General features: G+C 39.7%; 3 protein-coding genes across 5 annotated transcripts in view; 2 read left to right on the top strand and 1 right to left on the bottom strand.

The window, feature by feature from the left end:
- LOC110202780 (uncharacterized) overlaps nt 1-23,342 on the top strand; it is a 283,878-nt gene that overhangs the window by 155,486 nt on the left and 105,050 nt on the right. The gene's annotated exons all lie outside the window — the stretch shown is intronic.
- LOC110202767 (uncharacterized) overlaps nt 1-23,342 on the bottom strand; it is a 96,891-nt gene that overhangs the window by 37,344 nt on the left and 36,205 nt on the right. The window lies entirely within an intron of this gene.
- LOC110202766 (uncharacterized) lies at nt 434-14,355 on the top strand. Its single transcript, XM_020979037.2, has 5 exons — nt 434-553; nt 884-972; nt 7,958-8,084; nt 8,854-8,949; nt 10,570-14,355. The coding sequence occupies exons 2-5, from the start codon at nt 940-942 to the stop codon at nt 13,035-13,037; spliced, it is 2,724 nt and encodes a 907-aa protein (XP_020834696.1). The 5' UTR covers nt 434-553; nt 884-939; the 3' UTR covers nt 13,038-14,355.

Here is a 23,342-nt window from a genome sequence, read left to right as displayed (position 1 = left end):
AGAGCCCTGTCTTCCCTGCGTGTTTCCGTCACTTTCTCCGACAGGATGCTGGTGCACAGCAAGCCTTTCATTGGAATCCGGCCTGGTGTGACGGTGCCAGAGTGGGAGAGAGTGTGCCCTTGATTACCCACGGAAGAGCTCTCGAGGTCTGTGAGCCCACGCCTGGCTACTCCCCGTGGCCTCTGAGGTTGTGAAGACCACGCAGGAGGTAAGGGGAGGAGTCGGGGGGGCGGGCCTGCTGGCAGGAAGAGCCAGGGGCGGGCAGCCAGGGAGGCAGGACACATTCCAAGACGGGGAAAAGGCCGAGCTCCAGGCATGCGCAGAAGGCGCCTCACACTTCAGACTACGATTCCCAGAAGGGCGTGCTCGCCTCAGGGGTATTTTCCCAACCCCCAAAGGAGGGAGGACGGGACTTCCTTCTTACTAGGCCACTTCCGCTTCCCTTTCTCTCTGCCTGTTCCGCCCTCGCTTGTTCCCGCTTCCCATTCTCTGTTCTGGGCTGAAGTGTGACCGTGAGCAGGGCCTAGAGAGGGGCCGGGCCCAGGCGGAGCCGGTGCGGGGTTGCGGCGGGGCGGGGCGGAGCACCGGGGGCTGGCTGGGGAGCTCACGGAGAATGGGAGGAGCGTCCGGCAGAGGAGGAAGGAAGGCCCCGAGGGGCTCCCAGGGGTCTGGGGGCGGCGAGTGCTTGGGGGGATTCGGGGGGTTGGAGGCCGAGCAGGCGGAGGCGGAGCCTGGGGGCGGGTTCTAATGCTCCTTCAGTCTCGCCCCCAGCTCCCTGTCCCCCTCCCCGATCTCCCATCAGTGGAGAAGTGGGAACGTCTGGTCTGAGCAGGGCAGACCCCCACGTGACCCCTCACTCTCCTGCTTCTCCTTTCCTCCCCAGCTCTCCCTTCTGTGGCCTCTGCTCTGCCCCAGGAGGACAGCCTGGAGGAAGAGGGAATGGCTCCTGCCCTGACAGCCACGCCCGGGAAGGTGAGTTCCACTTGCTGCTTTCCTCAAATAGCATCTTAGGCCAGAGACCGTGGGATAGGTTTCTTTGTCCTGTGCTGTAACACTAGGAATCGTGGGCATCAGAGAATCATATAACCACAGACACCACTGCATGCTCTGCACACTGAAAAAAAGAAAAAAGACCTTCCAGTTACTTTGTGGGGTTGTTTTTTTTTCTAATTTTGAGTTCTAAATCCTTTCCAATCATCCACTCCTTCCCCCACCCTTTGAGAAGGGAAAAATAGGATAGCCATTATGATTGTAAGGTAATGCAGAACAGTTGTATATTACTCCTGGTCCAAAAAAAAAAAAGTAAGGACCATGAAAGTGAGAAAGAGGGAGCTTCAGTCCTCACTCAAAGTTCATCCGTTCTCTCTGTTTTTTTAATGAGTCCTTTAAACTTTTCCTGGGTCATTGTATTCATCAGAGTGGCTGAGTCTTTCACAGTTGATCATTACTGCTGCTGCTGTGCTCAGTCTTCCTGTTTCTTCTCACTTTTCACATTTATTGGTGTTATTTATAATTCATGGGATACAACAAGCATTTTCATAGCAGAATAAAAACGAATTACATGTGAAATTGCACATCTTTTATGTTCAGTTTGTTACTCCTTTTAAATGTGTTACAAAGTTACCGTGTGAATTTTTTTCTCCCTCCTCCCCTCTATGGCTACCATTAGACACAAGTAGGAACATGTGTGTGTTTGTGTTTGTGTGTATGCAGGTATGTATATATGTGTATGTAAAATTCTTCTATACATCCTTTAATTTTCAGTTCTTTCTCTGGATGCAGATAATGTCTTCATATGTCCTTCATAGTTAATTTAGGTATTTACAGTAATCAAAATAACTTATTCAAATTCATTCTTAAAACAATACTGCTGTTAGTATATACAATGTTCCCTTGGTTCTCTGTAAGTCATTCTAAGATCATTGAGCTCATACTTTTCTTATATTACACCAAAAATCTATCATAATCTTATACCACAACTTGTCCAGCCATTCCCCAGTGGTTAGGCATCCCTGCAATTTCCAGTTCTTTGCCACCAGAAAGAGAGCTGGTATAAACATTTGAGAACATGTGGGTTCTTTTCTTTTTTTCCCTAATCATCTTTGGAAATGGATCTAGTATTGGTATTACTGGATCAGTGAGTATAGAGAGTTTCATCGCTTTTTGGTCAAAATTTCAAGTTGCTGTCCAAAACCGTTGGATCAGTTGACAATTCCACCAAGAATGAGTTAGTGTCCCAGTTTTTCCACATCCCCTCCCAATATTTGTTGGTTTCCCTGTCTATTATTTCAGCCACACTGATAGGTATAAACTGATATCTTCAAGGTTGTTTGAATTTTCATTTCTCTAATCAATTATGATTTAGAGCATTGTTTCACATCAGTATAAATTGTTTTGATTTCTTTGTTACAAAACTGCCTGTTCATATGCTTTGGCCACTTATCAATTAAGGAATGATTTGTATTACAGATTTCATAAATTTCTTCATATATTTTAGGTATAAGACCTTTGTCTGAGATCATCGAGAGTAGTTTTTGCAATTTTTTTCTTTCCCTCTGATCTTGGCAACATTTGTTTCATTTATACAAAACCTTTTTAATTTAATGTAAGCTAGAGCGGGATGGCGGTGTAAAAAAGGCAGGAAGTCCCCTCAGCCCCCCCCCAATACCTTTAATAATTATTTTAAAGAAATTCTAGAGCAGTGGAACCCACAAAAAGTCAGAGAGAAACAATTTTCCAGCACAAGACAACTTAGAAGGTTGTCAGGAAAGGTTTGTTGCACCAAGGTGAGAGAGTAGTGCAGTCCTACACAGGTTGTACCAGTGCAGTCAGGGCCCAGCAAACTGGAATCAGGCCTTGGGGCCACTGAATTACAGGTAGCAGTGATGGTTTCCAGACCTCTCAGCCTAGAGATGCCAAAAAACCACTTAGAAGGTTAGCAGGAAAGGTCTGTTGCGCCTTGGTGGGACTGGAGCCCAGGCTGAGTGAGTACAGCCCCATTCTGACCATAGAAAATTACTGTGGTGACAGAGAAGAACCAAACACACACTCAGAAGACAACAAAGTCAAAGATCTTACATCCAAAGCCTACAAGAAAAATATTAATTGGTGTCAGGCAGTGAAAGAGGTTAAAAAAGCTTTTGAAAATCAAGTAAGTAGAGGAGAAATGAGAGTGATGCAAGAAAGTCATAAAAAATGAGTCAACAGCTTGGTAAATGAGACACAAAAAAATGTTGAAGAAAATAACTCCATAAAAAACAGAGTAGGCCAAATGGAAAAACACAGGAAAATTCACAGAAAAAAAATTGGTCTGTATATTTCCTCCAGAAACACATGGAGTATTGCCATAAAATAAATGGGGAGGAGCAGAAATAAAGGGGTAAAGCAAGTTGTTCTCCTAAGAAAACTTGAGAGGACCTCCAAGGGCTGAGTTTTGGGGTAAGTGAGGTGTAGTCACTTCCAGGCTGACTTCATTGAATCAACAGATTAGAGGCCCTGGATCAGTTCTGCAAGAAGCAAGCTAGGCCTCCAGAAATTTTACCTCGCAAACTTGCACCTCAAACTTTTGCCTAAGGACCAGCAGATGGCTGAATGTAGGAAGATTGAAAAACCCTCCAGCCCCCTCCCTCTGTTTCCCAAAGCTAGATCTAGCAGAGCTAACCAGAAGTTATCTGGGGTTGTAGCTGTAGGTTAGAAGTGAGCACATACCTGGTGAGTGCAATACCAGAGGGAGGTCGAACATTTTGGGGACAGAATGGCTAGAGGCCTGAACTGTGGTTTAAGGGAGGACAGGAGTTCCTGAGGTTGAGCCTTCCACGGAATTCAGAAAATAACAGTAAGCATGACTTGAGGCCTAGAACTTGGGGATTAAAACTTGATTATGATAAAATACTGAAAATCAAAATAAGCAAGCAGAGGGAAAAGAACCCAATTGTAGATAGATGCTTTGGTGATAAACAGTATCTGGGTTCATATTCAGAGAAAAACAGTGAGGTAAAAAAAGCCACTGCTGTCCCAGAAAATAATGTTAAATGGTCACTAGCCGAAAAAGAACTCTTGATTGAACTTAAAATGGAACTCAAAAATTAAATGAGAGAGATTGAGAAAAAATTAGGAAAAACAATAAAAGCAATTGAGGAAATTATGAAAAGGAAGTTACCCAATTGGAGAGTTATAAACTCTTTTGAAAATTATATTTTATTTTTCCACTTAATAGTATTTTATTTTTTTCTAATTACAAGTAAGGATAGTTTTTAACATTCACTTTTGATTTTGAGTTCCAAACTTTCTTTTACCTCCCAGCCTTTCTTTCCGTTTCTCCTAGATGGCAAGAAGTCAGATATAGGTTACACACGTACACTCATATTAAACATAATTGTTGTGAAAGAAGAATCGGAACAGGCTGGAAAAAGCTACAAGAAAAGAAAACAAGCAAAAAAAAGTGGAAATAGTATGTTTGCTCTGAATTCACTCTCCATGGTTCTTTGTTTGGATGTAGATAGCATTGTCTTACATCATTGTGTTGCTGAGAAGAGCCAGCTGTCAAAGTTGATCATTACAATTTTGCTGTCACTATGTATACTGTTCTCCTGGTTCTGCTCACTTCATTCATCATCATTCATGTAAGTCTTCCTCTGTTATTCTCAAATCTGCCTGCTCATTATTTCTTATAGCACAATTGTATTCTATTACATGCAGGAACCAGAACTTGTTCAGCCATTCCCTATTTGATAGGCATCCTTTCAATTTCCAATTCTTTGCCACCAGAAAAGAGTGCTATAAATATTTTTGTACATGTGGGTCCCTTTGCCTTCTTATAATCTCTTTGGGATACAGACCTAGTGATGGTATTGCTGGATTAAAAAATGTGCAGTGTTTTAGGCCTTTTGGGCATAGTTCCAAATTACTCTCCAGAATGGTTGGATCAGTTCACAACTCCATCATTCTTGTTGGGCTTTTGTCGAAACTGCATGTTTCTTTGAGGCTTGGTTATAGACTTTTTGGGTTGTTTTTGTCTATCAATTGCATGGACTTTTAAAACTGTCCTCTTTTTCTTTTTCGACTTCCTTCTCTTCTGTGCATCTTTTCTCTTTTTTTCTGACAACACTATCTCTAGCTCTCTTCCTTTTACATGCTACCCTCTCCTTGCCCGTCCAGTAAAAAAAGAAAAACACAGTGCATTTATAGCTAGTAAGCATAGTCATGTAAAATAAATAAACAAGTTTGTCAGCACTTTTGTGTTAGAATTTCGGTAGCAAGTTTCATCATCAGATCTCTGGAGTCATGGCTTATTATTGAATGGTATTGTCATTTGTAAATTGTTTTCTTAGTTCTGCTTTTCTCCCTTCATTGCTTTATGCAAGTCTTCCTATTTTCTTTCAAAGTATCGTTTTCAAGATTTCTTAGGGCACAATAATATTCCACTTCATGAAATGATCAGGTATTTTCCAGTTGATGGGTATCCCTGTTCCTAATACTTTGCTCTAACAGAAAGGACTCTCAAGGTCTCTTTTAAGAACTTTGGAATGGAATATGTGACTTGGGAGAAACTGGTACAGGATGCCCATCATGGCATGCCCTCATCTGAGAGGTGCTATACTCTATGAGCAAAGCAGAATGGAAGTAGCTCAGAAGAAATATGAGATGATTGAATTTAGAGAATCTACCCCGAATGTTCACATGTATTATTTTTTTTATAGTTCAGTATCTTTTTTTGATTATTTATAGTTTTGAAGTATTTGTGTATTATATTTTGTTGGGTCTGCTTATTTTGCACTGTCAGTTAATGCATATCTTCAAATGCTTCTCAGAATTGCTTATATTTGTCATAATTATCTATATAAATGACTGTTGTTCATATACCATATTTTTCTAGCTGTTCTTTAGTGTTGAGAATTCAGTTTGTTTCCAGTTCTTTGCTGCCCCAAGAGACTTCTCTTTGAATGTTTCTGTCCAAAAACTCAGTGTGGCCTTAGTCTGGTTATACTGAAAGGGAATGGCAACATTGTACATTCAGAATAGCCCTGGATTTGAAGGCAGCAGGACCTGCGCTCAAAGTGTAGATGCATCAGTTACTCCCCTTTTGACCTTAAGCAAGTCAACTTTCCCTCTGAGGGCCTCACTTCCCTAATTTGTAAAATGAGAAAATTGGATTCTTAAATACAGGAATTGGAAAGTAATGGTCCTTTAACACCCTTTTCAATAGTGAAAAATTGTTCACATGTTGTTACAGACAGGAGATTGTAGTCCACCGTGCTGGTCTTTGCTTTTGTGGTTCCAGGAGCATGGAACACAATGGTGTTCATTTCAGAGCAGCACATTTCAAGAAGCACAGTGATTGGATGAAAAGAGGAAGGTAGCTCTCTTACTTCTGAAGAGACCAGGCTGATTGCTCAAAGAAACTGGGCTTGTTTAGATTAGAAGTGAATACTTCGGACTACATAATAGCTATCTTCAGCTATTTCATTTTCATTGTTTATTTCAGCGAGTACAAAAGAAATTAGCCATATTTCTCCTTCAGCTCAGAGGGTAGAAGTAGGAGCCACAGGTGTTCAATGTAAACAACAAAAATGAAGGACAAGTTTAAAATTGATGTCATTGGAACCATTTACAACAGTAAGCATTAATTAAATACCTACTTAGTGCCAGGCACTGTGCTGCGTGCCGAGGATACGAAGGACCAAATACTAGCTCCTTCCATGAAGAAATCTGCAGACTAATTAGAGAGTAATTCTTTTTTTTAAAATTTTTGTTTGTTTAATTTTTAATTTTTGGAATAAAACAAGCATTTCCAATACGTGTATAATAACAAAAGATGATTGTATGGGAAACTAAAAATCTGATATCTACAACTTGCTATTCTTTTTAAATATATAATGAAATTCCACATAAATTTTTCTCACTACCCCCCCAAACTCTAGAGATGGCTACCATTAGATACAAATGTCTGTATGTATGTGTGTGTATGTGTGTGTGTGTGTGTGTGTTTGTATGTTTATGTATATGTGTATATAAAATCATTCTATACACACTTGTATTAGTTCTTTTTGGGAGAGGAATTCTTAAGTGCCTGCTATATACCAGACACTCTACTGGGATGCAAATAAATAAATAAAACAATTCTTGATGGGAAGTGAAAGATGAAATGGCTAAAGAAACAAAGGTTCAATCTTTTGGGCATATCAATATATTAAGCAATGCATGGCAGTTGCACAGAAAACTGGGACCAGGCCCCCTCCTCGTCTTAGAGGTGGATCCTGAATAGGGCAAGACATACTTTTATAAATTAAAAAACAATCAAAGAAGACCAATTAATTAAAAGCAAATAATATAATGTTAGGTAATCTGATTTCTAATTGGAGAAGCGACTGGGAACTTTTCATGTTGGGAGGGGGAAAGGAACAGGTTCAGTTCCCTCCATTCAGAATGAGGTGTCCCACTCCCTGAAAGTAATATACGATGAAAGGAACATGGGAACAGTAATTAATTGTTCAGTAGGGGGCCAGCTTTCAGATAAGACATATGGGTTGCTTCAGATGTACAATTGTGAGAAAACTCCTTATATCAGTCTTTTAACATTTGACTGGGTTTCTGATCAGCATGACCTAGGTCCTTAAGGACTGAACAGCACATAGAGTAGGTCTCCTCTCTGAGTCATGCAAAGCTAAGTTCAAACAATGCAATTAGGTTATCTCCCAATTTCCATAACTGAATAAATTTTTCTCAAAATACAGAAGTTGGACTAGACCTGTGATTGAACAAAAAAGGAACTGAGGTACCTCTAGAATTGAGTCAGAAAATGGAGTTAATGTGGTTGACTCAGTTGCCTCAAATCCCTGTACCACTTCCTGTCCTAAAACCCTCAATTCCCGCATCTTAATAGAAAGTAGTTTACATTTGAACTTCATAACAGTTAAGAGCTTTAGCTGGGTAAGCACAAATGTTTTTGTTGTTTCAGGAATCAGTGACGTTCAAGGATGTGGCTGTGGAATTCACCCAGGAAGAGTGGGTACAATTGAACCCATCTCAGAAAAAATTGTACAGGGATGTGATGCTGGAGAACTATAGGAACTTGGTCTCTTTGGGTAAGAACAGCTACCCCTTTGGAGTCTTGATATATACTATGAGAGCAAGATTTTAACAGTTGTTCTTTGGCATGCAAAAGGAAACTCTTCCTAATCCATTTGTACCAAGAGACAGATTACTTGTGCTACCTGTTTCCAGGAAAAAGGTCCAAGCTTAGTATGCCTGGAAATTGATTTCTTGATTTGTTGTTATCCTTGAGAACGTATCTTCCCCTCTGTTATTACCTCACATCCAAGATATTCTTTATAATCCCAATGTAGGGTTCATCATGCGGTGTTCCCACTGCGTAAGCAGTCACCACGTCAAGTGAACTATTTCTTCTGAAGTCCTACTCAGTAATCCATTTTAGCATAATACAGAGTATCCTTCCATTGCTCTTTTGTACTATCCTTGAGGTCTTCCTAGCATGCCTCCTTTTTTTCGAAAGAGAGTTTGAACTTGTTTTGAATTCTTTTATTAAGTTTTGTGGACACTTTTTGAAAAAAGATTTAATTTCTTCTTCCCCTGCCACCTGAAAAAAAAAACCAAAAAGAAAGAAAAAATCCTACTTCTCCCTCCAACCAACCCATTGAGCTCCCCATGATTGAAGAAGAAAAAAAAAGTCAGACAAAATCAGGTAACATAGTGTTCTTGGGCGTATAAGATATGTCTAACACCCTTATTCCCCCACCTTTCTAGTAAAGTTGGAGGGAGTATTTCATCCAGCTGTTCAGTGATGGAACTCGATATGAGATGACTGCCTAGCCCTTTTCCATTTTCAATGAACAGGATTTGCAGCTTCCAAACCAAATGAGAGTGACCAGTTGGAAAGAAAGGAAGTGTCTTCCTTGCCAGAGGCAGATATTTCAAGAATCAGCTGTCCAGGTGACTACATAAAACCAAGCAGATGAGTCATTGCAAACTGGTAATCTGTTGGTCATTTTAGGTCAAAGCTCTTCAAAAACATTGAACAAACTGGTCTGTCAAAGCTTCTCTGGCCTGTTGAGAGCAGTTGAGAGTTTTAATTTCATTTTTTACCTCAAGAAGGTCCTTTTTTAATGTATCTCTTTAATGTGCGTCCACTCTCAAAGTTTTGCCTCAGTACAGGGCAGTTATATTTCTTCTGTTCATTGAAGTTCATCTTAGTTCACCTGCCTCACTTGCATGAATTCATTCTTTTAAAGTAAGCACATTATTGAAAGTATTAAGTAGTGGGTTCTTTTTGTTTGTGAGCTCTTTTCTGATATTTTCTTGTTTTGTGTCTATGATTATGTTGCTTTGCTGCTACTTTTAAAAATACTCCTAACCTAATTCCCGTTTCTTCAGCCTGTCATTTTATATGTTATCCTGTTTTTTTCTTTATGCTTTGAAATTATGTTTATAAAGGCACATTATTATGTTCATATCACAGGACTTGTATAGCCATAACCCCATCATTGGACCTAAAGATTTTCATTATTTTGCTATTTTTTTTAAAGAGTACTTTTTTTTTTTAGGCAGTGGAGTTAAGGGATTTTCCCAGGATCACAGAGCTATTACATGTCAGTTCTTTGGTCTGCGGTCACATTTGAACTCTGGTCCTCCTTACTTCAGGACCAGTGCTCTATTCACTGTGCCACCTACCTGCCCTGTATTATTTTGCTCTTTCACAAAAAGCTGTTGTGAAAATTTGCTGAGAGTGCTTTGTTTGCTTTCAGTAACATATTGAAGCTGCAGACCTACTACTGGGGCCATAGGGTGAGAGGGTATGAACAGTTTTGTAGCTGCAGCTGAAATTCTTATCATTTAAGGAAAATGGCAGCAGCTTAATAAGTAGCTATTTCAACATAATTCCCAAAATTTATACTTTTCAGGTATCTTGCTAATCTGAAGGCTGTTTATTGCTACCTCCAAATTGTTTTCATTTTTGCTTCTTTGATTAGCAGAGTTTGAGTAATGTTTCAGGTACTTATTAGTCATTTCTCTTGTGAAAAACACCATACGTCTTCATCTCACAAATTTCAATCAATTCCTTACAAAGTAGGTATGTTAGATTTAGAGGAAATTTATAGCAACAGTTCTCATGTTTTCAGCCTCATATTTCTTCTTTATTCTGTTGACTTCTTGTATCTATTTCTCTTCCTCACTCTGAACTTAATTCTCTATTTTCTTTCTGTTCAGTCTTTTCCCTTACTATTTTCACTTCAGAGGATAAGGATACATCAAAATCATCTGTTTGTTTATTTTTTCTGAATATTCTTTTCCATTCAAATGTCAGCCATTGAAAGTAGAGTAAGGGTTCATTCATTCCCGCTTGGTAATTTCATGTTATGTGAATTCATTTACATGTTACCTTTGAGTCATCATACTTTCACGTAAGATAAACCAATCTCTAGTGGAAGGCTAGTGAGACTGGCCTTCTGAAGTGAGAAGGCAAGAGAATATCTCTAAAACCTTTGAGCAACTAAGAACCTTGGAAAAGGGTGAAAAGGGCAGGGTTAATCAGCTCTGTATTCTTCCTTTCAGAGAGCCAGGAATTTGCTGGAGATAAACCTCTTGGATGTAATGGATATGGGAATGCCTTCCTGGGCAAGGAGCATCTTGCTGTGTGTCAGATAATTCATACTGGAAAGATGCTTTATGAATGTAAGGAGTGTGGGAAGGCTTTCCTCTGCAATTCAAATCTTACTCAACATCAAAAAATTCATACTGGAGAGAAACCTTATAATTGTAGTGAATGTGGAAAGGCCTTTAGGATTAAGAAACAACTTACAATGCATCAGAAAGTTCACACTGAAGAGAAACCTTATGAATGTAGTGAATGTGGGAAGGCCTTCAAGAGGAAGTCAGAGCTTACTGTGCATCAGAGAATTCATACTGGAGAGAAACCTTATAAATGTAGTGAATGTGGAAAGGCCTTTAGGATTAAGATATATCTTAGAATGCATCAGAAAGTTCACACTGAAGAGAAACCTTATGAATGTAGTGAATGTGGGAAGTCCTTCAGGAGGAAATCACATCGTAGTGAGCATCAGAGAATTCATACTGGAGAGAAACCTCATGAATGTCGTGAATGTGGAAAGGCCTTCAGGATTAAGTCAGGGCTTACTGTGCATCAGAGAATTCATACTGGAGAGAAGCCTTATGAGTGCAGTGAATGTGGGAAGTCCTTCAGGATTAAGTCAGAGCTTACTGTGCATCAGAGAATTCATACTGGAGAGGTGCTTTATGAATGTAAGGAGTGTGGGAAGGCTTTCCCCTATAACTCATATCTTACTCAACATCAAAAAATTCATACTGGAAAGAGACTGTATGAATGTAGGGAATGTGGGAAAACCTTCAGGAGTAAAACAGAATTTAAAGTACATGAGAGAATTCATAGTGGAGAGAAACCTTATGAATGTAGTGAATGTAGAAAGGCCTTCAGGATTAAGAAACAACTTAGAGTGCATCAGAGAATTCATACTGGAGAGAAACCTTATGAATGTAGTGCATGTGGGAAGGCCTACAAGAGTAAGTCAGAGCTTACTGTGCATCAGAGAATTCATACTGGTGAGAAACCTTATGAATGTAGTGCATGTGGGAAGGCCTACAAGAGTAAGTCAGACCTTACTGTGCATCAGAGAATTCATACTGGAGAGAAGCCTTATGAGTGTAGTGAATGTGGGAAGTCCTTCAAGAGTAAGGCAGAGCTTACTGTGCATCAGAGAAGTCATACTGGAGAGAAGCCTTATGAGTGCAGTGAATGTGGGAAGTCCGTCAAGAGTAAGTCAGAGCTTACTGTGCATCAGAGAATTCATACTGGAGAGATGCTTTATGAATGTAAGGAGTGTGGGAAGGCTTTCCCCTATAACTCATATCTTACTGAACATCAAAAAATTCATACTGGAGAGAAACCTTATGAATGTAGTGAATGTGGGAAAACCTTCAGGAGGAAAACAGAAGTTACAGTACATGAGAGAATTCATAGTGGAGAGAAACCTTATGAATGTAGTGAATGTAGGAAGGCCTTCAGGATTAAGAAACAACTTATAGTGCACCAGAGAATTCATACTGGAGAGAAACCTTATGAATGTACTGAATGTAGGAAGGCCTTCAGGAGTAAATCAGAGCTTACTGTGCATCAGCATATTCATACTGGAGAGAAACCTTATAAATGTAGTGAATGTGGAAAGGCCTTTAGGATTAAGAAACAACTTACAATGCATCAGAAAGTTCACATTGAAGAGAAACCTTATGAATGTAGTGAATGTGGGAAGTCCTTCAGGAGGAAATCACATTGTAGTGACCATCAGAGAATTCATACTGGAGAGAAACCTTTTGAATGTCGTGAATGTGGAAAGGCCTTCAGGATTAAGTCAGGGCTTACTTTGCATCAGAGAATTCATACTGGAGAAAAGCCTTATGAGTGCAGTGAATGTGGGAAGTCCTTCAAGAGTAAGTCAGAACTTACTGTGCATCAGAGAATTCATACTGGAGAGGTGCTTTATGAATGTAAGGACTGTGGGAAGTCTTTCCCCTATAACTCATATCTTACTCAACATCAAAAAGTTCATACTGAAAAGAGACTGTATGAATGTAGGGAATGTGGGAAGACATTCAGGAGTAAAACAGAACTTACAGTGCATGAAAGAATTCATAGTGGAGAGAAACCTTATGAATGTAGTGAATGTAGGAAGGCCTTCAGGAGTAAGAAACAACTTATACTGCATCAGAGAATTCATACTGGAGAGAAACCTTATGAATGTAGTGAATGTGGGAAGGCCTTCAGGATTAAGAAACACCTTAGAATGCACCAGAGAGTTCACACTGGAGAGACACTTTATGAATGTAGTGAGTGTGGAAAGGAGTTCAAGATTAAAGCACATCATACTGAGCATCAGAGAATTCATAATGGAGAGAAACCTTATGAATGTAGTGAATGTGGGAGAGCCTTCAGGATTAAATCAGAGCTTACTGTGCATCAGAGAAGTCATACTGGAGAGAAACCTTAAGAATATAGTGAAGGTGGGAAGGCCTTCAGGAGTAAGTCAGAGCTTCCTGTTCATCAAAGAATTCATACTGGAGAGAAACTTTATGAATGTGGTGAATGTAAAAGGCTTTTAGGAGTAAGGAACAACTTAAAGTGAATCAGAGAGTTCATACTGGAAAAGAGAAACCTTATGAATGTAGTGAATGTGGGAAGTCCTTCAGAAGAAAGAGTAAATGTTAACGTGTATGAGCAAATTCATATTGGTAACTTTCTTTTTGAATATAAGGAGCGTGGGGAGGCTTTCCCATACAACTCAGAACTTATTCGACATCAAATAATTCATATTGGAGAGAAACATTATCAATGCATTGTGTGTGGGAAGGCCTTCTTGAGGAAGGCACATCTTACTAGGCATCACAGAACTCATACTAGAGCAAAAAAAGATATGATTGGGCTTACAGAAGCGCAGCAGAAGGAGGTGAAAAACAAGTATATCATCCTTATAGCTCAGAACATGTCCAGTAATCACGGGTCACAGTCTGTATCGTGAGTGAGGAGTCATACCTCCTTCCCTCCCTCAATCCATCATCTATGCCTTGCTAGATAGGAGTGGGAGAAGAAATTGTACAGCATATGAGCAAGAGGAGTTAGGAACATGTAAGAGTCCTTGTTCCCATAGGCAGATGCACAAAGAATGTGGCAGAAATGATTTAGCATGAAGATGATGGGAGACAGTGCTGAGCTGACATGGGAAGGGAACAGAAGATAGTGGAAGGAATGTTTGTGCAATACAGGTCCTTTGAGAGACCCACATTGATGCACCACTCCCAATGTTCATATGGACTATTTGTATCTGACTTGTTGTAGTCTTCTGAGCACATATTGGTCTGATCAGCCACTGATGGGCACACTGTACTTTGACCCTGACATAGTGATGTCATTTTGGTCCTCTTTGAGCACAAAGGACAACCACCACCACACTGATGCCATCCCAAGGTGAAGAGGCTGTTATGGTGTATGTAGTATATGATGTTCACTTTGCTTAGTTCCACCACAGTATTTATTTTCCAGCTTTCTCAACAGTTGTGAAAAAGTGAGTTCTTATTTCAGAAGCTGGAGTCTTTGGGTTTATCACAGTAGATTACTATACAGTGACCACTGTGTCTTGTGTACGTAATCTATTCCACTGAATCTACCTGCCAAGACAAACCCAGGAACTATATGAACACAATTACAAAACACTTTTCACACAAATAAAGTCATATCTAAATAGTTGGAAAAATATCAATCGCCCCTGGGTAGGCTGAGCTAATATAATAAAAATGACAATTTGACTTAAATTTATTTTCTATTGCCATACTAATGAAACTACCAAATAATTATTTTATAGAGCCAGAATCTCAAGAGGATTAATGAAAAGTATTGCAAAGGAAGGTGGCCTAGCCTTAGCAGATCTAAAACTACATTATAAAGTGGCAATTTTCAAAGATTTGGTACTAGCTAAAAATAGAGTGTTGGATCAGCCAAATAAGGTAGAAATGATTTATACATAAATGATAATACCATCAGCAAATCCGGAGAGCAAGGAATAGTTTATCTATGTGGAGAAGGGAAGAATTTGTTACCAAACAAAAGGCAGAGAACATAATGAAATGCAAAAAGGATAATTTTGATTATATTAAATATTTGTACAAAACCAGTGCAACCAAGATTAGAAGGAAAGCAGAAAGTGAGAAACAAATTTTTACTGCCAGTGTTTCTGATGATGGTCTCATTTCTCTAACACAGAGAACTGAGTCAAGTTTATAAGAATACAATTCATTCCCCAAATGATAACTAGTCAAAGGATATGAACAGGCAGTTTTTAGATGAAGAAATTAAAGGTATCTATAGTTATGAAAAAATGCTTTAAACCACTCCTGATTGGAGAAATGCATAAGGAGACAACTCTAATGTACCACCTCACACCTCTCAGATTGGCTAATATGACAGAAAAGGAAAATGATAGATACAGGAAAATGGAAACACTAGTGCATTGTTGGAATTGTGACCTGTAGGTCTGTATCCCTGAGAGATCATAAAAAAGGGTAAGGGACCCACATGTACAAATCATTTATAGCAGCTTTTTGTGGTGGCCACGAATTGGAAATTGTGGGTATGCCCATCAATTGGAGAATGGCTGAATAAGTTGTGGTATATGAATGTAATGGCATACTGTTGTGTGATAAGAAAAGATTAGCAGACAGATTTCAGAAAAACCTAGAAATTCTCATGAACCAATGCTGAGTGAAGAACAGAACCAAGAGAACATTATACACAGTGAGAACAGCATATTGCGATGATTAACTTTGATAAAGCTAGTTTGGCTGGGAGGGGTCGAGCCCCAGGCATGCAGAAGCCCCATCGGCCTCTAAACTACAATTCCCAGAAGGCGTTGTCGCCTGAGGGGCATTTGCAAGCTCACCTGCGAGAGGATTGGACTTTTATCTTTCTATGACATTTCCGCTTCCTTTTCTCTACGCCTCTTCCACCCTCGCTGGTTCCCGCTTCCCCTTGTCTATACTGGGCTGAAGTGTGATCGGGTGAGCGGGGCTTACAGCAGGGCCAGGCCAGGCGGAACCGGTGAGGGGATGCGGCGGGGTCGGAGCACCGGGGGCTGGCTGGGGAGCACACGGAGAATCGGAGGAGCGTCCGCCACAGGAGGAAGGAAGCCCCGAGGGTCTCCAGGGGTCTGGGGGCGGCCCATGCGGGGGGGGGGGGAAGGGGCGGGGATTGGAGGTCGAGCAGGCGGAGGCAGAGCCTGGGAGCGGGTTCTAATCCTGCAGTCAAGCCTACTTCCCCTGGCCCTGGTCAGGGCCTGCCCCTCCAGGCCTCAGGCCTTGTCCTCTGCCCAGAGTCCCAGGAAACGTGCTCCCGGTGTGAGTGTCTGGTCCTTGGTGCGGACTTCCCGTGGCCTCTTGTCTTCCTCCAGCATCCTCCTGGGTAACACTTCGTCCGGGAAGCCTTCCCTGATGCTGCCGGCCCGTGCCCTCCCCTGCTGAAAGGGTCATTTGTCCTCCAGTGTCTCTAAAGAAAAATGCTGGCCCAAAGAAACAAACCCCCCGCCCCCAGGAGAGAAATGACCGCTTCCGTCTGGCCGCCCCCAGCCCTGCCCCTCTCCCTGACCCCTCACCCCCGCAGTGTAGAAGTGGGAATGTCTGGTCTGAGCAGGGCAGACCCCCAGCGTGACCCTCACTCTCCTGCTTCTCTTTTCCTCCCCAGCTCTACCTTCTTTTTTTGTTGTTTGTTTTTTTAATTTATTTTTTTGATTTATCAACAATCACTTCCATATTCTTTTGAGTTGAAAATTTTTCTCACCCTTCCTCCCCCCCTCCCCAAGGATGCACAATCTGATATAGTCTATACATTTAGATACCCATTAAACATGTTTTCACACTAGTGAAGTTGTAAGTAAAAATTAAAACCAAAAGGAGAAACCATCAGAAAAAGGAAGCAAAACTCAAGGTAAAAATAAGTGAAAACGATTCGACTTCCATAGTTCTTTCTTTGGATGTGGACAGCATTTTCCACTGGAGTCCTCTGGTGATGTCTTAGATCCTTGTAATACTGAGAAAGATTCAGTTTAACAATATTGGTCATTGCATAACATGGCTGTTATTGTGTACAAAGTTCTCTTGGTTCTGCTCACTTACTCAGCATCAGACTGTACAAGTTTTTCCAGGTTTTTCTGAAGTCAGCCTGTTCATCATTTCTTATAGCACAATAGTATTCCATTAGATTCATATAACACAGTTTGCTCAGCCATTCCCCAGTTGATGGGCATCCTCTCAATTTCCAATTCTTTGCCACCACAAAAAGACCTGCTATGAATATTTTTGTACATGTGGGTCCTTTTCCCATTTGTATGATCTCTTTGGGGTATAGCCCTAAAAGTGCTATTGCTAGATCAAAGGGTATGCACATTTTTGTAGCCCTTTGGGCATAGTTCCAAATTATTCTCCAAAATGGTTGGATCATTTCACAACTCCACCAACAATGTATTAGTGTTCCAATTTTCCCACATCTTCTGCAACATTTATCATTTTCCTGTTTTGTCACGTTGGCCAATCTGATAGGTGTGATGTGGTACCTCAGAGTTATTTTGATTTGGCTTTCTCTAATCAATAACGATTTAGAGCATTTTTTCATATGACTATAGATGGCATTAATTTCTTCTTCTGAGAACTGTCTGTTCATATCCTTTGACCATTTATCAATCAGGGAATGGCTTGTATTCTTACAAATTTGTCTTAATTCTTTATATATTTTAGAAATGAGGCCTTTATCAGAGAGACTGGTTGTAAAAATTCTTTCCCAATTTTCTACCTTCCTTCTAATCTTAGTTGCATTGGCTTTGTTTGCGCAAAAACTTTTCAATTTAATGTAATCAGAATTATTTGTTTTGCTTTTCATAATGTTCTCTGTCTCCTGTTTGGTCATGAATTATTTTGTTCTCCATAGATCTGAGAGGTAAACTACTCCTTTTTCTCCCAGTTTACTTATTGTATCAGCCTTTATACTAAGCCATGAACCCACTTTGACTTTATTTTGGTATATGGTGTGAGATGTGGGTCTGTGCCTAGTTTCTGCCATACTCTTTTCCAGTTTCCCAGCAGTTTTTTTCCAAAGAGTGGGTTCTTATCCCAGAAGCTGGGGTCTTTGGGTTTATCAAATAATAGATTACTTTAGTCATTGATTACTGTGTCTTGCATATTTAACCTATTCCATTGATCCACCACTCTATTTCTTAGCAGTACCAATCAGTTTTGATGATTGCTGCTTTATAATGCAACTTAAGGTCTGGAATTGCTAGGCCACCTTCCCCTGCATTTCTTTTCATTAGTTCCTTTGATATTCATTTAATTTTTAATTTATGCAATACAACAAGCATTTCCAATATATAGTATGATTAAAAAAAGATGATTTCTTATGAAACTACAAATCTTTTATCTACAACTTGCTATTTCTTTTAAATGTATAAAAAAATTATCATGTAAACTTATTTTTCTCCCTTCTCCTCCCAATCCTAGAGATGGCTACCATTAGATACAAATGTCTGTGTGTGTAGGTGTATGTGTATGTGTATGTAAAATGATTCTATATATTCTTCTGTTTATCAGTTCTTTCTGGGAGATGAATTCTTAAGTGCCTGCTATATATCAGACACTGTACTGGGATGCAAATAAAGAAATGAAACAATCCCTCATGGCAAGTGAAAGATGAAATGACTGGGGAAACAAAGGTTCAATCTTTGGGGCATATCAGTTTATTAAGCAATGCATGGCAATTGCACAACAAACTGGGACCAGGCCCTTCCTCAACTTAGGGCTGGATCCTGAATATGGATGGAGATGTACTTTTCTACATTAAAAACCAATCAAACAAGACCAATTAATTCAAAGCAAATAATGGACTATCAGGCAATCTGATTTCTAATTGGAGGAAACATTGGGCACTTTCCATGTTGGGAGGGGGGAAAGGCAACAGGTTCAGTTCCCTGAATTCAGAAAATGAGGTGCCATACTCCCCCAAAGTGTCTGTATACAATCAAAGGAATGTGGAAACAAGTAATTGTTCAATATGGGGTCAGGTGGATGTCAGATATATGAGTTGCTTCATGTGTGCGATTGTGAGAAAACTCCTTTTATCGGTCTTTTTGGATCTGACTGGATTTCTGGTCAGCATGACCTCGGTCCTTGGTTACTGGTCTCTGAAGAGCAGATACAGGTGGTCTTGTTTCCCAGCCACACAGGGCTGGGTTCAAGCAATACAATAAGGTTTTCTCCAAATTCCTACAATTGAATAAATATTTCTCACAAGACAGAAGGTGAGCTATAGTTATAACAAAAAAGGACTGAGCTACCCCCAGAATTGAGTCACAAAATTGGGTTACTGTGGTTGCCTCAGTTGACTCAATTTCCTGTACCACTTGCTATCCTAGCCTTCAGTTCCCTTACCCTGCTGCCAAACAGTTTACATTTGAACATCATAACAGTTAGAACTAAGTGAGCACAAATGTTTTTGATATTTCAGGAATCAGTGACATTCAAGGATGTGGCTGTGGAATTCACCCAGGAAGAGTGGGTACAATTGAACCCATCTCAGAAAAAGCTGTACAGGGATGTGATACTGGAGAACTATAGGAACTTGGTCTTTTTGGGTAAGAACAGCTACCCCTTTGGAGTGCTGATATGTACTATGACAACTTTCAAGATTTTCAGTTATTCTTTGGCATACAAGAGGAAAATATTCCTAATCCTTTTCTAGCCTGGGAAAGATTACTTGTGCTACCTTTTTTCCAGGAAAAAGGTCTATGCTTAGTATGCCTGGAAATTGATTTCTTGATTTGTTGTTATCCTTGAGAATGTATCTTCCCCTCTCTGTTCCTTCAAATCCAGGATGTTCTTTTTAATCCCAGTGTAGGTGTCCTCATATACAATGTTCACACTGTCTAAGCAAGGAATGAGTCAAATGAACTATTTTTTCCTAAATCCTATTCAGTTATCCATTGTACCATAATATAGAATATCCTTCAGTGGTACTTTTTACTGTCCTTGAGGTCTTCCTGGCATGTCTACTTTTTTACCAAATAGGGTTTGAACTTGTTTTGAATTCTTTTATTAAGTTTTATGAATGCTTTTTTAAAAAATATAATTTCTCCAAAAAAAGAAAAAAAAACCTACTCCCTCCAACCAACCCATTGAGATGCCCATGGTTAAAAAAAAATTCTCAGATAAAATCAGCTAATATAGTACCATTGGTATCATAAGATGGAAGGAGTATTTCATCTATCTGTTCTATAATGGAACTCTGAGATGACTCACTAGAACTTTTTCATTTTCAATGAACAGGATTTGCAGTTTCCACACCAGATGTGATCTACAAGTTGGAAAGAAAGGAAGCGTCTTGGATGCCAGAGCCACATATTCCAAGAAGCGGCTGTCCAGGTGACTACATAAAACCAAGCAGATGGCTCATTGCAGAATAGTGTTCTGGTGGTCATTTTAGGTGAAAGCTCTCGTAAAATGTTGAACAGTGTTCTATCATAGCTTCTCAGGCCTGTTGAGAGAAGCTGAGATTTCATTTTTTACCTCAAGAGGTTACGTTTTTTAATGTATCTCTTTACTGAAATGTATCTCCACTCTCAAAGAGAGTTGTTGACTCAATACAGGGCAGTTATTTCTCTTCTGCTCATTGAAGATTATTTTAACTTAGACATGCTCCTGCCTTGCTTTCATGAATTCATTCTCCTTTTTGTCCTTTATTCTTTTTTTTCTTTTTTGGTAAGGCAGTCGGCATCAAGTGACTTGCCCAGGGTCACACAGTGAATAAGTGTCAAGTGTCTGAGGCCACATTTGAATTCAGGTGTTCCTGACTCCAAGGCCAGCATTCTATCCACTGCACCACTATTCACCCTTTTAAAATAAGCACACTACTTAAGATATTAAGTAATATGCTCTTTTTGCTTAGTTCTCTTCTGATATTCTGTTTTGTTTTTATGATTATATTGCTTTGCTACTACTTTTTAAAGTATTTAATCCTAACCGAATTCCCCCTTCTTCAGTGTATCGTGTTAGGTTTCATCCACTTTTTTTCTTTGAAATTATGTTTATAAAAGCACATTAATATGTTCATATGACAGGACTTGTTTAGCCATAACCCCATCATTGGACCTATTTTATTCTTTTGCTGTTTCCTAAAAAGTTGTGACAATTTTACTGAGAGTGCTTTGTTTGCTTTCAGTAACATGTTGAAGATGTAGATTTAGTTCTGGGACCACTGGGTCAAAGGATATGAACAGTTTTGTAGTTCTAGCTCGAATTCCTTTGTTACGTTTCAGGAAAATGGCGGCAGCAGCAGCTTAATAAATATCTATTTCAATGTAATTGCCAAAATTGGTCATTTTAAAGTACATTTGCTAATCTGAAGACTATTTATTGCTACCTCCAAATTGTTTTCATTTTTTCTTCTTTCATTACCAGAGTTTGAGTAATATTTCAGGTAATTATTAATAATTGCTCTTGCCAAAAACAACTGTGTCTTACTATTACAAATTTCAATTAATTCTTTACAAAGTAGATATGTTGGATTTTTAGAGGAAATTTATGGCAACAATTGTCACATTTTTACCCTCATTTCTTTATTCCATTTACTTCATGTATCTATTTCTTCCTCCCTCTAAAGTCAATTGTCTATTTTCTTTTAGTTCAGTTTTTTCCCTTCCTGTTTTCACCTCAGAGGGAAAGGATACATTTGCAACTTCTCAGAGTCATCAGTTTTTCTCTGAATACTCTTATTCTGTTTAAATGTCAGCCAGTTAAAGTTGTGTAAGGGTTCATTCATCCTTCCAGGTAATTTCATCCTAAGTCAATTCATTTACATGTGTGACCTTTGAGTCATCATATTTTTATATAAGCTAAATTGATCCTGAGTGAAAGACTAGGAAGAATAGCCTTCTCAAGAGAACACCTCTAAACCCTCTGAGCAACTAAATATCTGGGGAAGGGGGAAAAGGCAGGTTTCAACAGTTTAAGCTCAGTTTAAACTGAGGACACTACTTTATGTCCATCAGAGAATTTATAAGATTCCTCATGAATGTAAGGAGTGTGGAAAGGCCTTCCATTGCAACTTAGATGTTATTAAACATCAAAAATTGATGCTGGAAAAAAAAAACTTATGTATGTACTGAATGTGAGAAGACTTTCAGAAAGAAGCTATACCTTACTGTGCATCAGAGAATTCATATTGGAGAAATTCTCTATGAATATGAGTAGTGTAGGAAGCCCTTCTCTCACAAGTCAGATCTTCCTCAACTTCAAATCATACCTTCTGAATGTAATGTACATGGAAAGGCTTTGCACTTGAGTGTAGATCTTACTCAACTTCAGAGCATTCATACTGAAGAAAGATGTTATGAATGCAGTGAATGTGAGCCTGAAAACACAACTTGCTCAACATCAAAGAATTAATTCTGGAGGGAAACCTTTTAAATTTGGGAAAGCCTTTAGACAAAGGACCTATTTGATGTCCATCAGAGACTTCATACTAGAGTGATTCTTCATGAATATAAGGAGTGTGGGAAGATTCCCTCAGCTGACTAGACTGTGATTCTGTGTCCCTAGATGTAGTTCAGAGAATGTTTACTTAGGCTGCATGGGAGAAGAAGATATTCCTCCACTCTGCAGAGACCTCTAAAGGTGCAAAGATTTAGTATTATCCTCCCATGGGCCTTCAGGGAGGGAGAGGTTATGCTGGCTGAGTCAGAGGTTACTGAGTGGATAGTGGTATTGGGAGAGCCTTTAGTACTAATTTTGATCCCTGGGAATATGGTATGCAAGATGCTTGGGGATGACCTCTTGGCCATCAGGTGAGCCTGAGCCTAATGAGTGATGAATAATTGTTGACAGTGCTTGAGGAATAAAGCATGATCTGATAAATCATTATGAGCTTTGTTCCTGATTTTGCTGGTGCTGCTTCTGCTCATGTTAATTTGGGTAGCAAGTGTGTACCATAAAGACTTGGAATCATCTTAATGAAAACAAAGCATCTCAAGGGCCCGTGGCAGATTTTGACGCAATGTGATTTGTGCCCAGTGCTCTGAACGTCAAAGGGAAGAAATTCATTCAAATGCAGGTAAACAGCAGGATTGACTATGACCTTTCTTATGGTAGCCAAATGCCTTGTCATCCAGTTAGTGACACACATGAAAAGATAAATAAGATTCCCATTGTGGTTAGGGAATATAAACGGAGTTTTCAATGAAGAAATCAAAGCTATCAATAATAATGAAAAAGTGCTCTAAATTACTTAATCTATTAGAGAAATGCAGATGTAAACAACTTTGAGGTAATACCTCATACTACCTCAGACTGGCCAACATGACACACAGCCAACGATTCAGCAGGCAACTCCAAAGCATCAGCACTGCAAGCTCTGAATTATCGGCACCATGGCAGACAGTGCCATGACAACCATGTAGCAGTTCTGTGAACTATTGGTGCTGGCCCAAAGAACCAAGGAACAGAGGGAGCAGGAGAAGACAACATGTGTGTGTTGGGGAGAGGGTGGTGTAAGTTCAGCAGTCCACTAAACCTCAGCATCCAGATGAGGCTAATTGTGAGCACCCAAAAGTTACTTAAGATATTTGAGTTGATGAGCCATGAGTTGCCCAGCATGAAAGGAGGCTTAGTCACTTTGAGAACTAGCCCCCAAGGAAACCACCATCACAGGAGAGATAGTCAGAAAGTGTACAACAGTAGAAAATAAGGTGAGGAAGGTGAAGACTGAA

The sequence above is a fragment of the Phascolarctos cinereus genome, unplaced genomic scaffold, assembly GCF_003287225.1.
Source record: "Phascolarctos cinereus isolate Bilbo 61053 unplaced genomic scaffold, phaCin_HiC Scaffold_2;HRSCAF=192, whole genome shotgun sequence".
Lineage (NCBI taxonomy): Eukaryota > Metazoa > Chordata > Mammalia > Diprotodontia > Phascolarctidae > Phascolarctos > Phascolarctos cinereus.
This window is presented reverse-complemented; position numbering and strand designations above follow the sequence as displayed.

Coding starts and splice junctions, on each gene's coding strand:
- LOC110202766 (XM_020979037.2), top strand. CDS start 940: ATGGCTCCTGCCCTGACAGCCACGCCCGGGAAG. Junction 8,085..8,853: donor TAGGAACTTGGTCTCTTTGG/GTAAGAACAGCT, acceptor TTCAATGAACAG/GATTTGCAGCTTCCAAACCA. Junction 8,950..10,569: donor TTCAAGAATCAGCTGTCCAG/GTGACTACATAA, acceptor TCTTCCTTTCAG/AGAGCCAGGAATTTGCTGGA.